Source organism: Parasteatoda tepidariorum, chromosome 2, assembly GCF_982258835.1.
Source record: "Parasteatoda tepidariorum strain Cologne lab strain chromosome 2, Ptep-v5.0, whole genome shotgun sequence".
NCBI lineage: Eukaryota > Metazoa > Arthropoda > Arachnida > Araneae > Theridiidae > Parasteatoda > Parasteatoda tepidariorum.
Window position 1 is genome coordinate 46859509 of NC_141756.1, and position 16249 is coordinate 46875757.

The window sequence follows — 16249 nt, forward strand, 5'->3', positions numbered from 1 at the left end:
CTTTCTTATCCTTATTTCGATTGATTTCATTTCTTTAAAATTTTTTTCCCGAAACAAGGCTCTAAAATATGTTTTCTTAAATAATAAAGCTTATTTTTTTTTGCCTGTTTTTTTCAACAAATGTGAGCCTTAAAGGGTTAAAAAAGTATTCTTATACAGGGTGGTCCTGAAATATATGTCAAAAATGTAAAGGTAGGTAGAGGGGACATAAATAAGCATTTTTCGGATAGGAATGTGTGTGCGGTAATGGCACATTAAAGCACTAGCTTGTAAAGCAGTATGAATCAGAGGAAACTGAAAAGACAAGCAAAGACAAAAGAAAATAAAAATTTATCAACAGTTTACGAGAGGTGCTCGAAAGAGCAGACACCAACATCGATACAAGATTCAAAGCGACGGCGCATGGATCGGCGTACATTAGAAAAGACGTCAGGCCTTTCGAGCACATGTAAAGCAGCAACAGACAAGCGGGCAACAAGATCTTCTTGATGGGACTCTCGTACACCAGGCTTTTAGTATGACCCAAAAGAAAATATCCAAGCAGGTTAAATCAGGAGAACGCTGTGGCCAAGGAACTGGACCACCCCGTCCTATCCAATGCTGGCCGTAGGCAGCGTCCAGGTGATTTCTGACGCTCCCTGTACATCCTCTGAGCAGCTAATTCGTTTCCTTGTGCAGCCCCACACATGAAATGCACGTCGGTAAGCTCCACATTGATGATGCATGCTGTTTGAGATCCGTGCGGGAATCCAGCTAGCAAGCGCTTTTATGCGCCGCAGTCATCAGCGCTACCTACCTGCTCTAGGCGGCATTACCGCACACACAATCCTATAAGAAATATGCTTTTTTAAGTCCCCTCTACCTACCTTTACATTTTTGACATGTATTTTAGGACCACCCTGTATAAATGTAAAAAAAAAAATTTTTTTTTACTGAAACGAAATGTGAAATATACATTAATTTTTTTCTAATTACCTCAGTTGAACCAGTAAACGAAACCTTATCCACATCTAAGTGGGTAGTAAGGGTACCACCTGCTGTTGGTCCATAACCAGGTACCACATTAATGACACCAGGAGGAAAGCCGGCCTCCTTCACCAAGTTAGCAACATACAGGGCAGTCAATGGTGTTTGTTCTGCAGGTTTTAAGACTACGGTGTTACCTGTTGCTAGAGCCGGTCCTAGTTTATTACTTAAGAGAATCAATGGAACATTCCACTGTAACAGAATTATTATTTTATAATGAAATAAATAAACTAGCATTAATAAAAGTAGCTAACATTCTCTTAATTTCATGGAACAAACGAGCTAAAAGAGCATCCAAAGTAGGTGCTCGTGTTTATAAAATAAAGTGAGAAATTCGCTTATTATTTTGGATGACAAAGAATTTTACTTTTAGAATATATTTTCGAGTCAATAAAGCACGTTCGCATAAAAACCTTTTTTATTTATTTATAATGTATTTTGCACGAGAGAGGTCATTTTTTCCGATTTTTTTCGTTTGTTTTATTTAATAAGTTTATTTTTCCTATGGATTCTTTTAACGTGTTGACACTTAATTAATGCATATAACTATGAATTCTCAACTGTTATTGTGAATGATTTATAAATAAAGAGAGTTAATTAAACAAGAAAAGAACGAGTAAAGAAAGAAGTCAAAGCAATGAAACAGCGTATGAGTGAATCAGTGAATTTGAGAATCCACGTATTGAGTGAATCAGATAATCAGTTTATAAAAAAACGTTAAAAGTATTTTATTGATTGATTGGGCAAAAAATAATATCGCACTTAATAAACTTTGCAAATCATGAAATTACCTATACAAAATTTTTTATTTAGCATACAGAAAATTTATAATAGAATTACGGCCTTTAAAATTTTATAAATAACACCATCTCTATTTTGAAAATGAAAAAAAAATTCGTATTTATTTCACAAAATACAGATGTTTCCCTTTCGAAAGCTAAATGAATAATTTTCTTTTAAGAACTTAATCATTTTTAAGAACATAATCAGATAAGATTATGAAGGGTCTACTTCTAACCTTAGAACTTTTAATAATGGAAAAAAAATCATTACTAAATTTTCCCTGAGATTACAATACATCTTATCTTAAATGCTACTTTGTGTTCATTATCAGCACCAGATTTTCTCTTTTATCCACAGTTGCTAAGCAAATAAAACAGGAAGCTTGTAGAAAAATATTTTTTTAAGAGTTTGAGATTATACAGCCAAGGTTAATACAGGTTTATAAAGAAATATGTATAATATATGTACTGTATTGGGCCATAAATATGTAATTTTGTGTCGATCGTTGATACTGGGAACAAATATCCTTCCCCGGGCTTCAAATAATAGCAGATTTTCACGCAGAAATCTGTAGCTTGAAAGAAAGCAAACTCATAAATGCGATAAAATAATTTTTAAAAAAATTTAAATTCGGTTAATGAAGCTTTATGATTTTTTTAATTCATTATTAATTATTACTGTGAAGGATAAGTAATTTTCAGCATTTTTTGCTTATCGTAGGACATTTTAAAAGTGTATCTCTTAACATTTTCAACAAGAAACAAAATCTACAAGACTCAAATTATAAGATATGAATGACTCACTGTAAAAAAGCATCGGAAAAAAGTACGGAAAAGAGTTCATGTTATACCACAAAAGAAACCAGAATCATTAAGTTTTGATTAAACGAATTTAAAAAAATTTTATAACTATTTACTAACCTAAGAATTTAGTGATTGTTAAATGGTCATTACACGAGAAATGCATGACATTAATGATCATTACATCAAAAAATGACACCCAAACATTTACTTATATTTATATATAAAGACTTAATTATTTTATCAAAATTTAAATTTGAAAGTTTATTTGCTTGAAATACATATTACAATTTTTTTAATAAATAAATACAACATAAAAATATTATGTTCTGCGCAAAGTAAAGTAAAAAAATTTTTAATCTACAAAAGTTTTTGACCTAATGCTCAAACGTGAACATTAAATGCGCAACAGTTACGACTGTAAGCTAAGCATGCCAATTTATTACAGCAATGGTTAATTTAAGAACAAGTTACAAAATCAGTCACAAAATATAATCGAACTGAATACGTTTTTTGCTATATATTTAAAACTAAACGACAATCATAATGCTTTTTCTTCTCGCACAAAAATTTTAAATTAAATTTTTAAAAAAACTTGTTAATGCTCAAAACAACTTCCGACGTAAAAAAAAAACTTTTTTCTTATATTTCTAAAAAATAAAATATTTTAATTAAATTTTTTAAGAAAGCTTTTGACTTATTCATCAGATTCGTTCAAACAAAAATACAATAATCATTATTTGAAAAGAATTGAACTCTGATATGCGAAATTAATAAATGCAGTGGATAATTTAAGTTATGAAATCAGCATAAAAATTTACTATTTCTTATGATGTTTTTCTCCAGATCTCCATAAATGATTGACCAACATGCAAGACATTTCCGAGTTCTTATATTTCTTACGATAATATAGACTCAAATAATAAATAAATAAGAAATAAACAGTGCAAAAACTGTGTCTGACTCAAAACAAAAAAAAGTTCTTATTAGCCTGCTAGTTTAATACAAAAATATTTGATTTAAATGTTTAAAAGAATATTAACTGCTAATTCTAACTGCTACAGATTATTCAGATGAGATTTTTTTCCTCTAATGGATTTTTAGAAATATGGAATCTACAAAAAAAGAAAGAATTTTTTTTTAAATAGATAAAGAGTTAATTCGTATAATTAGAAATGTAAAAAAATAATAATAAATGATTAGATGGATAGAAAATGAGCAAATACTTACCGGTGTAATTAAACCACACACCCCAATTGGTTCTAATCGAGTGTATGTAAACGTGCTTCCGTCTAAAATAATTATTAAAAAAATATTAAGCTTTAAAAACAAGTAAAAATTTTAAGCAAGTAACAAATGCTGGTCCTAAAACAAGTAGTAACTTTTAAACTATACAAAAAAAGAGATTAATAAGCACACCAAACCTAAAATTAGTCACATCAGGAGAAATAACAAGAAGCACTATTTAATATTGTATAACTAAGCCTCTGGAATTGATGAACACTTAGATTCAACTAAGAAATGAGCTTAGGAAATCTTAAAATACGTCCTATGCAGTTTAATACAGTTTAAACTGTCACTGAGGGTTTGTAGGGTAAATCCACTAAATTATAAAAATGTTTACAGTATTTGACGTTTTGATCGCTGTTCGAACACCCCCAACGATTTTCCGTGTGTAGAAGTCAGGTGATTCTGCAGGCCAACCGAGATGCAATAAGGTGTGCAAGTATTTATAAAACTAGTCACATATTCTTCCAGTATATTTTATTTTATTTTATAACCGCTGTTGAATAGCAGACCCAACTTTTGGATTTACGACTATTAATGTTCAACTCTGTAGCCTTGCAATTTTGAACCCAATCCAAAAGACAAGGGAGCTCTTGGATCAAGTGTTGGGACAAATTTACCCTCATGGAGGATTTCGGATGGAACTAACCCTCATTTGCGTTACATGGAGAGGAAAACCACGAAAACTTTCCATGGTTAGTCTAATGGCCAGGGGATTCTAACCCATGATCCGTCTACCACTGAGGATATTTTACGTCAGCACTGTTGTCAGTGTAAGCCGGGTGTGGAATTCGTATCAACCGGTTCTTGTTGGGATTCGCACCCGGTTCACCTCATTGGAAGGCGAAAGCTCTATACCCTGAGCCATCACGCTCCTTCCAGCATATTGTAAAATAGAGGTATAGATAGATAAACTCATGATTAAAATGCAAAAAAAAACATCAGTTTATGCAGAATGTTAAAAAAAAAAAAAGTTAATGCATGTTTTAATAAACATGATGTTCATGTAAATTTAATATTCAGTGAATGGATCAAATCCGTAATAAGAAGCTCTTTCTTGAAATATTACAAACCTGCATTTTATTTAAATCAGACTTAGCACACGATCAAGAGGAGTGATTAATTTTCGGGGACGTGATCTTATTCGAACGACAAACAATTTAAACTACCCTAGTTCAATTAAAATTTATAGATTTATTATTTGAATAATAGTAATAATTTCTTGAGAATAGAGATATTATACGTTGGGTGAAAAATCGTTCACAAACTTTAGAGGAGTTAAAAAGTTAAATTATCTTTTTATGAAATAAAATTCTTCTTTTCAAATTACTAACGCTTTCAAAATTTTTTTCGTGGTTTCAGATAAATGTTGATGAACCTCCCCCAATCCGCATATTTAGATAGTGTAGGGGCCAGTGTACAAACCAATAGTGTACTAACTAGTGTAAGCTAGTGTACCTTTCCAATATTTGAATCTTTAATTAAAAAAATAAAGTTAAATTTGTGTATTTCTGCAAACAGATCACACGCAGACATTTATAAAATGTGAACATTTTAATGAAATGATAATTAATTTAATTATAAAAATAATAATAAATATTTCATTACATAAATAATAATGAATATTTAATTGCCCAGATCATAACAAATATATAATTACACATAAGATAATAAATAATTAATCATTCATTATAATGAATGACAATAAATTAAGTACACAAAAATAAAAATATGCAAATTATTTACCTGATGGAATAGTTTTTCCATGAATTTTATCGGCGCATCCAGCAAAGTAGCGCAAAGTCTTAATAGCTGCTGCTATTTCCCAAGTAGAATCAACAAAAGGTTTTCCATTTTCCAAAGTAAGAAGATTCTAAACAAAACAGTTTGGAAATTTTTAGTTATTTCCTCATTCCGTATTTTTAAATTTTTGAAACACTTTTTTGAATAAAATGCTGAATGCTATTTTCACAAGGTTTTTGAAAACCACTAGCTTTTGAAGTTGACCTGCGCAATAAATTAAACTGTTTTTATTTAATTCGCTTTAATTAATCCCAAACCGAATCACCGAGCATTTTACTTCTGTTTTATTTTTAACAATTCGAACGTGCTGTAATTTTTTTTCGTTATATTTAACTATTATGTAATATCGTACAAATTGTGTATAAAACAAAAATAAATTCATTGATTTTGAAGCAAGTACACTTCACTGATTATGGTACTTTAGTATCAAAATGACTAGTTGTTTTTTAAATTTGCTTACTCGAACTTTACTTTATTTTTCTTTACTTAACAAGAAACATAAATATGTTCCCATGAATATTTACTATGTTTTCTTTTATTTATATTATTTTAGCTAAAATTGATATTGATTTATATTATTTTAACTAAAACTAATATTGGTCATAAATGAACTGCCCAGTATTGACATTTTTCTTTAAACAAATATCAATATTGCTTATAGGTTCTCTGTATATATGATATAATTTAACGTCTCAATTAAATAAAATAGCATTTTTCCAATATTTAAAATTTTTTATTCCTTATTTAACCATTTTATTTCAAAAGCACAGTTTTAATTGTTGTTACTTACAATCGAGTTCCTGCAACTGGAAAAGAAGTGAAGTGATTATGCCTAACCACGTGATTTAAATCAGATTTGATTGGATTCCTCTAACCTACGTCAGGTGAGTGAGTGCTGAACCTGATCGGTTTCTGAATCGGCAAATGCTATAATTTACCTACAATGACGTTACTTGTAAGGTATTCAATTGCTCTTTTTTTCCTTCTTTTTAACCAGTATCAACTTGCTGGAAATTAAGAATATGCAAATGGCTGATAGATGCTGTAATAAATCAAATTACTTACTCCTAAATATTCTGTGTCTCGTTCAATCAAATCTGACAGCTTGCTGAGAAGTCGCCCTCTGTCATAAGCATCCATTGTTCGCCATACTGAACCATTTTTAAAGGCAGTTCTTGCTGCTTGAACTGCTTTTTCTATATCTGCCTGAAGAAATGAATCAAGAATATTAAAATTTTATTTAAAAGTTGAAAAATGCTATTACTAATTAAGGTGATAAACAACTTTATGATTTTGAAGAAATCGTTTTTATCTCTTCCTGTCTTAAAAGTGACTGTAATACCTTAAAATGATGTAACCGAATAAAATAACTGTTCACAGGGTGTTTCAAAATGACGTGATTAAAATGAATGAGCAAAGCATGCATAATACAAAATGAAATAACATAGAAACATAAAATCGCTAACACTACCTGGAACCACTAGAGGGTGCTTTTATGATAACATTAAGACAAATCACATAGCCACCACGATAACCAGATTTGTCTCAAATATATTTTTTAAAAATATTTACAAAACAGTTCTTTCATCACGGGAAACTTTAGTTTGAAGAATCGTTGTTGCTTATTCGAGATACGACTGTTGGTATGTTTAAAATACGTCCGTTCGAGGTACGCCTTTTGGTATGTTGTTGGTATGTTATGCACACTTCCATGTAGCACTGATCGTCTCCAGATTTTTGGAAAAAATTTTGAGAATCTTCTTTAATTGTATCGGTGATAAATGTGAGGAAATATGGTAAAAATGAAATGATGAGAATGATTTTTGTTTTTTGCCTTTGTCACGTAAAATTTGAAACACCGTCTAGCGGCTCTGTATTAAAGTTTGCGACAATGTTGCTATGTGATTTTCTATTCTTTTTGTAAGCCTAGTTTACCTTTTTGCCTTTTGAATCATCTTGTGTGAAATAACCTGTAATCAAATAATTTATTTTACCTTGTCTCCTTCTTGAACATCGCATATCTTCTCAGCTGTTGCAGGGTTAATGACTGGAAAAGTTTTTCCACCCGCTGAACTCATCCATTCATTGTTGATAAAAATCTATAAAAAATAAAAATAAAATATATAATTTTATTTGGCTTAATTGTGTGCCATTAAGTAAAACTTAAGTCTGTATAATTATCTGCAATTTCGGATGAGAAAAGTTTATTTGAATAGCTTACAGAAACAGGAAAATTGCATTAAACTTGCAGTGCATAAAAATAATTAAGATTTGGATATAAAAAATACACATTTAGTTTCGAATAAATGTTAAACAGACAAATGATTAACTTTCATATATTTGTCATAAAATAATCGTAAACTAACTTCAATTTATTAAAAAATAACTAAATTTTTATAGTTTAATTTGCATTAAAGTTTTCTTCTGAATTTAAACCAACAGAGCACTAAAAAATAAGACAAAATTGCATTGTTTTGTTTAACTTAACTAAGAACCATTTTTCTTAACCAAATATCTTTGAAATAAATGTTTTTTTTAGAAGATTATTGATTTTTTAGATAACTAATTTTAACGAGTGAATTAAAATACTGATTTTGTGGTCTGTAAGTAGTGTAGATTTTATAACGTATACAACAATCAAATATTGCAGTAAAAGTAGATACATATTTTTTCAAAAATCTTGCTGCCGTAGTAACTATAGTATAAATGACTTTTTATCAAATTAAATAGTAAATCTAATTTAAATGCACACATAATCTCTAGAATTAAAAAAAAAAAAAATTTTTGAGTATTTGTACACACTGAGACAGCTACATAATTGGTCACATCGTTTAAATTCGTCCCATTTTTTTTGGTTCCGCATGAAAATTATATTAAATTAAAAAAAGAAAATACAGGAAAATTTTCATATTTATCGATTTAATCATTACGTCTACCAAATTTATTAATTCATTTATTACTCTTTTCGGTTAATTCCATAAATGAAGCTAAACTTTTGTCAATTTTTTTGACCTACTCCCCTTTGATAAAGTGTCATTATTAACCATTTCTCACAAGTCACGATATATTTCATAAAATTAAACTATTAGCTCACAAACAAAATACATGTTTGTGATCTTATTTCGAATATTTTTTAGCTTTAACTATGAGTTTTAATAATCTGAGGGAAAGTAATAGTAATAATGAGCTGTGAACATGCTTTGTTGAAAAAAGTAATATAAAATAAATATACTGTTTATTTTGAATGTTTTTATTGTAATTAAAATGTGTGATATCATACTACTTGTTACCCCTCTCAACCCCTCGTCACAAACTGTCAAGATTTCAAATCCCCCCTTCCTTCAAAGCGTAACATCAATTCGGATCTCATAATATGAAAAATTCAGTAAAATAGGATAAATCAGTGAAGAATAGTTTATATCAAGAACACAAGAAAATTTTCACCTCAAATCAATTAAAATTCCCTTTGTTAAATATAATTTCAAAATCCTATTATTCAAGGGCAAATTTCTAAACATTCCGAATGATATACATATTTCACAGTTGCAATTTCAATCCCGATTAATAGAGCTTGTAACTTTTACGGTAAGTGAACAAATATTAGAAATACAATAAATAATCTGTTTAACCTAATTACGACCTTTTGAACAGTGTTATCTAATTAAAATTAATGTTACTAATTGTTAATGTTCTAATTAATGTTACTCGTTTCAGTTCGCAACATTTTTAGCAAATCCAATCCCCAATTAATATTCGAATAGTATGAATAAAAAAAAAAGCCTATGGTTGAATCTGTTATTAAAATTTATTTTATATCAATATGTTCTATTTTGTTCTTTTCTATTGACGTGATTAAACTCAAAGCAGAATTTTTGAAAACGAAGTAGGAATACAAGTTTAGTCTGTTTCAGCCCTTGAACATTTATTATTATGTCTAAATTGTATTTCCACTCGCTTTAATTAAAGAATAAATAAATAAAACATTCTTATCAAATTCAACCACCGTTAAATATAAGATTATTGGGAAAATTGAATTTAAAAAAAATACTTATATTGTTAAATTTAGAGTTAAAATTTATATTGCACTATCTTTTATTCCATAATATTTTCTATTATTATATTTTTTTATATTATATTTTCCATCATAGAATTTAGTTAAACGAAGTAACTTAGATTGTTGTCTGTTTTCAACCGTTACCATTAACTATTTATTTAAATTGTATTTTTTATGTTGTTTGTCTAAAAATTGGGTTTAAAAATTATTAAATAAATAAAATTTAAAAATTTTAAACCATTTTCTTTTTCAGTTCGCATTATTATTCTTGAAATGAGTAATGAGGTTTAAAGCCGCATCTACACTGTTAACAATTTTAGCCTGCGTTCAACCTCAATATCGTACAAATTTGTTGCAGACTTAATATAGTGCTAAGTTGAACCCTATTACTATATAAATTAAAAAATATAAAATTTGATTACACGACACTATATGATCAATCTAAAACGGAAATATGGTTAGATTTAACATCTTATTACGATTACAGTAAAGTAGCGCAATATTATGGTTCAAGATACCGATGTTATATGGTTCGAGATACCTATATCATGGTTCGAGATACCGATATCTTGGTTCAAGATACTGATATCGTGGTTCAAGATACCGATATCGTGGTTCAAGATATTGATATCATCATTCAATATACAGATATCATGGTTCAAGATACTGATATCGTGGTTCAAAATACCGATATCATGGTTCAAGATACTGATATCGTGGTTCAAGATACTGATGTCATGATTCAATATACAGATATCATGGTTCAAGATACTGATATCGTGGTTCAAGATACAGATACTATGTTTTAAAATACCGATATTAAAGTACAATGTTGAACCGTTTTTTTCTGAAATTTTACTGTTTTAATTTCTTTTCTCTCTCTTTTTTTAGTCTTTATAATAAAGATTTTAAGCAGAACTTAAATTTTTCAAACAGAGACTATGTTGAGGTTCCTATTTCTAGTCCTGAGAAGAAAAAAACTGAAAACGGAAACAAATAACAGTGACCCTAATAAACAACTTATGCTGACCTGGTTTCAAGATGAATTTCTCACTTAACCAAAATGACATTCTTATAACACTTGATGAGAAATTTACGTCTATTTAATGGAGTCAGAGAGAGTGAAAGAGTCATTCATTTTAGCTCGTTTATTTATTTATTTATTTTGCTGCAATGAAGTGACCTCTTTCACCCTGGAATTTAATCCTACCCCATGCGTCCTTAGTAGACTGCATGCAATGTTTTATTTCCTAACAAAATACGTTTATGTAAGAGAGAAATATGTATCTCATTAAAATCAGTTATATGCTTGTAATGAAGCTAGAGGAGATCTCTCGGAGAACGTAGGTTGTATAAAAACAAGTTAAATTGGTTTCTAAATAAGAAATAATTTTGGACGATGACCTCAATTTAGATTTTTATTTTTACGATGCTTTATGAACTCGCTTTCGTATCTGTAATGGTGGAATCTAGCAATCGAAATTACGACTACTTTCGGCAGAGGACTCAAATTACTACTGGAATTCTGTGCCAGATGACAATGCAACTTACAGTTTTCTGAATAGTGCAAACAAAGTTTATCGACATTTTACCACCATATCGCCAATCAAAATTTTGATCGCAAGCTAAACAGAACACAAAATCAAAAAGAAGAAAATAGTAAAATAAAGTATTTAAAAAACTTAATGTTATGTAAAAAACTTCATATGGATTTTCGTCGGATCTAAAAGGAAAACCGGAGGTAGCATTACTTTCGTAGTAAAATTTGATCATTATCGAAAATCTCTCCCCTTGTCTTCCTAAGTGATGTACGTTTTAGGTCTGAAAAAATTCATTTTTACCTTAAAAAAAGTATTTTCGAAATTTTTATTCTTTTTATTAAATTTGGTTGCCCGAAATGAAAAAACAATTCATTTTGTTGATTTATAAAATATTGCCGCAGAGTGTGTTTCGTTCTTCAGTAGTCATACATTTTTGAATGCGCCGAAGAATTTCATAAATTTCAAATTCTAATTTTGAAAGTCATATTTTCAGAATTTTATTTTATTTTATTACCGGCGTGGAACAGCCATCCCATTTCTGAGTTAACTATTAATGTTTGTAATTTTGAGCCTATTACAGAACAAAAGGGAACCCTTGGAACAAGCGTGGGACAAAATAGACTTTATGATGGAACTAACCCACATTTGCGTTGCATGGAGAGGAAAACCATGAAAACCTCCCACAGCTAGCCCGATGGCAATAGAATTCAAAGCTACGATCCGTTTACCACTAAGGATATTTTAAGTCAGCACTGTGGTCGTCGTGAGCCAGGAGAAGAATTCGTATCAACCAACCACCGCTGGAATTAAAATCTGGGTCTCGAAACTCAGGCGGAATTTGGAAGACGAAGACTATCTCGTAAGACTCCAAGACTCAATATTTCTGAATTTTAAAAAAAGCGTATTTTGAAAGTATAAAAAATTTAAAAATAAAAAAGTTAAAAGTAAAAGGCTTTAAATCTAGTGAAAAATAGCCTCAAAATTACACGTTTTTATAAACGTAAGCAGTTTCTAAACATTTCAATAAACCAATTTTATTAGGTGATCTGTAATGACCACCCCTCACATATATTCTTTTTTTCCGATTCTGTTGATTGATAAATCCGATAAATGTTGAAAGCTGATTATTTAAAACACTACCATGACTTACTAGGTAATCAAATTGGTTTTGGTGCTTATCGTACTTCCATCCTTGCAAATAATTCGACAAATTTCAATAGCGTTTTTTGTGTTTTGTTCCATTCTCGCTTAAATATTTATTTGAAAATCCCACTATGTCTATTTTTATAAATCATTTTTCACCGGAGTCAAAATATATATTTATTAAGGACGAGGATGACGAAACACACTGTTAAATGTTGTTTTTAATCAATTTCTACTTTAAAAAAAACACCTTCTATTTTTCCATTCCGCTTTTTGTTTTCACAGAAATAATTTTTCTCTAAATCTTTTATACTTATTTTCCCGTTCTAAAATTTATAATTTGCAAGTTCTGCCCCAAAAAATACTAAAATTTCCAGAAAAGAATCAGAATTGATGAATTAAGTAAACATAACAAATGAATGAGTTAAACATATAATAACTTCAAATACACCATTTGCTGATGAATCATCAACGATGATATATAATTGCATAATTTAAGATAAATGTGATATTTTAGTGATAATTTGAAATCTACTTCACAAACAATCATTAAGTTCAAGGACAGGAAATAAAACAAACCGGTATATGTTTAGTCTTTGCACACATAAGTGTTAGGCTCCATTATAATTCGGATAACGAAACAATATTTCGTTAAACATTTTTGACTTCATGACTTTCACTTTTGACTCATAGAATATTTTTTTTTAAAAATTTCTCCCTTAAATACTTTATAAAATGAGAATCTAATAGTATATACACACTACCCTACAATAATGGAAGAGACATTTTCAGTTTTTAACACTGTAGAGGTGTTTAGCTCATACAATTTTTCATACTTAGCAATAAGATTTAAAGCTTTCAGAGGTTTGGAAGACATACAATAAATTAATAAAGAAAAGAAGTATTTTTGAACGACCTACACAAGAAAATCAAGCAAAAACTTGTATCGATTACTTTAGTTATTATTTTTAATAATTGCATTAAGTTTCATAAGCCTAGAGTAAATATTTATGGAAATATGAACATTTTTATAAAAAAATACGCCTTACGTATTTTTGATATTAGTACTTCAAAAATATTCAATGACATTAAACAAAATGTCTGGACAAATTTAAGATTAATTACAAAATTGCTGATTAAAAACTTTTTTTAAAAAAATTCGTTAAAAACTGCTCTAAATGTGAGAGTTTAAGCTAGTCCTTTTAAACTGCCGATTCGCAGAAAAAATTTAAAGAAGTTTTTTTTTTATAATTTTGCAGGGAATCGTATTTGACAGCTAATGATTAAAGCTTTATTTGAATATCTTAAAAGATCCATTAATTCTAATTCTATTTCAAATAATATCTTGCGAGTTTCAAGCGAGTTTCTAAGTGATTTTTGTACTTTTTTAAAGAAAGCTCAAAACGATAAGGGGTTATCCACAAATTTCATCTTGCACTATTAAAGCAAGATTAATTAAAAATGAGACCTGCACTGTGAGGGATCACCCCCCCCCCTCCAGCAATAAAAGTATGTTTTCTTTTGCATATTTTCTTTCTCTATACCATCATAGTTTCCAGACGATGATTATAAGGTATTATCAGTTGTTATTAAATTTTGTCTTATGATGCAAAATAAAATTTGTGAAGAACCCCTGATCGTTTTCAGCTTTCTTTTGAGCAAAGCTTCAGCTTTCTTTCTAGTTGCAAAATACGATTCACTACAAAATTATGAAAAAACTTATTAAATTTTTCTGCACATGCGTGGTATACAAAGGAACTAATTTAAATACTCATAACTTGCGAAGTTTTTAACGAACTTTTTTAAAATTTCAGATCGACAATTTCGTAATTGATCTTAAATCGTTTAAAATATTTTGCTTAATTCCATCAAATATCTATAAAGTTATAGCGAAAAACCGTAAGGCGAAAAAATTAATTTTTTCTCCTAAATACATTAAAATTTATAGAAGGCGAAGTAGTAGTTTTTATTCAGCAAATTAACAAGTATCCTAACCACTTTTGAAGCGGCATTGATTTTTAAAAAAGATTTACTGTTTGAAATGATAATTAAGTTCATAACTTCATGTGAATTCCTCATAAACTATTTTTAAAATATTATAGTTGTTCGACTGGTTTTAAATGCATATAAATCAGTTCTAAATTCGTACTTTAATTTCTTATTTTCTAATACAGTGAAAATTACTATCTGAAGTTGGACAAGGATTCTATCTCTTACTTAATTTTTGATAGAATTAAAAGTTCTTTACAAAATGAGATTCAAAACAATGGAATCATAAATAAGTAATCTTACTTGTGTGTATTTGGGCTGAACGTTAGGGTCTGGCTTGAAATGCATAGCGGAGTGTAACGTAAAACGCGTCAAAGGAGCTTTTCTCTTTCTGACAGAACTCGGTTCATTACACGCTAGAAAACACGTTTCTTCCGTTATATACTGAACGATAAGAGAGAGTGGCGTTAGTGTATCATTTCGACATCCTTCACTTAATGGATTCTTTCTTTAACCCACTTTTTATTTTGATAAATTTAGTTCTATTTATATTTTATATTCCAGTAAGTAATTTGAAGAATGCATGCTTCTATGCAAAAGACTTGGCCACAATATTAAAAAGTGAATTGCACGCTGAATATCGGACAATTTTACTGCAATGTCAAAGTTGAATCATATTATTTTCAGAAACTCGAGTTTTAACCCTTTGACGCAGATGGCGCACCGGTATTCCTTATGCATATAAATTTTCTGACTCCCTAATTACAAGCAAAAATATAATTTGTTTTAAAATTATAAAAAAACAGTCTAATAGTTACTAAAAAATCTGTTTAATTATCGGAAATTTTTTTGCACTAAAATATGAAATCCAATCAATTTTTTTTCCATTTATATTCAAAAATTTATGAATAATCGTTTTTGTAAATTAAAGAAATTTCAATGATGAATAACTATTTCTCTTAGCTGTAAAAAAAAATGCAAATTAATGCAAATTTAAAAAATTGTTTGGAAAAGAGCCGTGTTTGGAAGATTTTACCTTTAACGCATAAAAAGACACCGGTGTTTAATGTTGTATTTTTTGGAAAAAAATTTTTTAAATGCTAATTAAAATACTTTTCACTTACTCTGATCTAAATTAATACAAAATAATGAGAGAAAAATGAGATAATTCTTTTATTCATCCTTTTTTATTATTTCGTTATTAATTTAATAAAAATTCCGCTTTAAAGAGTTAAATAATTTCAAAAATAACTTAAAAATGAATTCACTTAAAAATATGTAGCTTAGAAGAAACTCATTAAAGTGATAAAAAGTTTTCATTTAGTTAAATTTAATTAACTTTTCTAACTACTGCATAAAAAATTTATAAATTTTATTATTATTCCTTTATTTTTATTTTTTTGCATGTAGAAGTATATTTTTATATAGTGCATTTCTTTCCCTTTTGGTCTTGAACTAAACCCTTTAGATTCAAATACAGATATTTATATGCCAGTGTTTAAAAAAGGTTTACTGGATTCGAATTTCTCAACCTTCTTATAATTTTTCACTGTAGTTAAGAACTCCGATCAATTAGGACAAACCGAACCATTATTTTGCAAAAGACATGCAAGTAGAACAAAATTTTAAAATTATTTTTAGGACCATTGTTATTATTATTTTAAGAAGATAAAAGTAACGTTAATAAAATTTTTATCATTTAGATATTCTTCACTTATGGTTTGTTCTTTAGTCAAATTAATTTCTTATTGAAATTATATTCTAGTGACTAATGAAACGATTACAATAAAATGGTTTGAACACTTTGAGCCAAGATCTAGTAC

At 28.9% G+C, this 16249-nt stretch overlaps 1 protein-coding gene across 1 annotated transcript in view; it reads right to left on the reverse strand.

Annotated features, from left to right (window-relative positions):
• LOC107449834 (aldehyde dehydrogenase, cytosolic 1) overlaps positions 1-15116 on the reverse strand; it is a 30990-nt gene extending 15874 nt beyond the window's left edge. The window contains exons 1-6 of the mRNA XM_043042328.3: positions 14730-15116; positions 7694-7798; positions 6765-6905; positions 5643-5769; positions 3840-3901; positions 976-1218 (exon numbers count right to left, since the gene is read on the reverse strand). Of these exons, the coding sequence (XP_042898262.2) occupies positions 976-1218; positions 3840-3901; positions 5643-5769; positions 6765-6905; positions 7694-7798; positions 14730-14774 (723 nt within the window). The 5' untranslated portion in view covers positions 14775-15116. The remainder of the gene's footprint in view (positions 1-975; positions 1219-3839; positions 3902-5642; positions 5770-6764; positions 6906-7693; positions 7799-14729) is intronic.
• Between the last annotated feature and the right edge of the window lie 1133 nt (positions 15117-16249).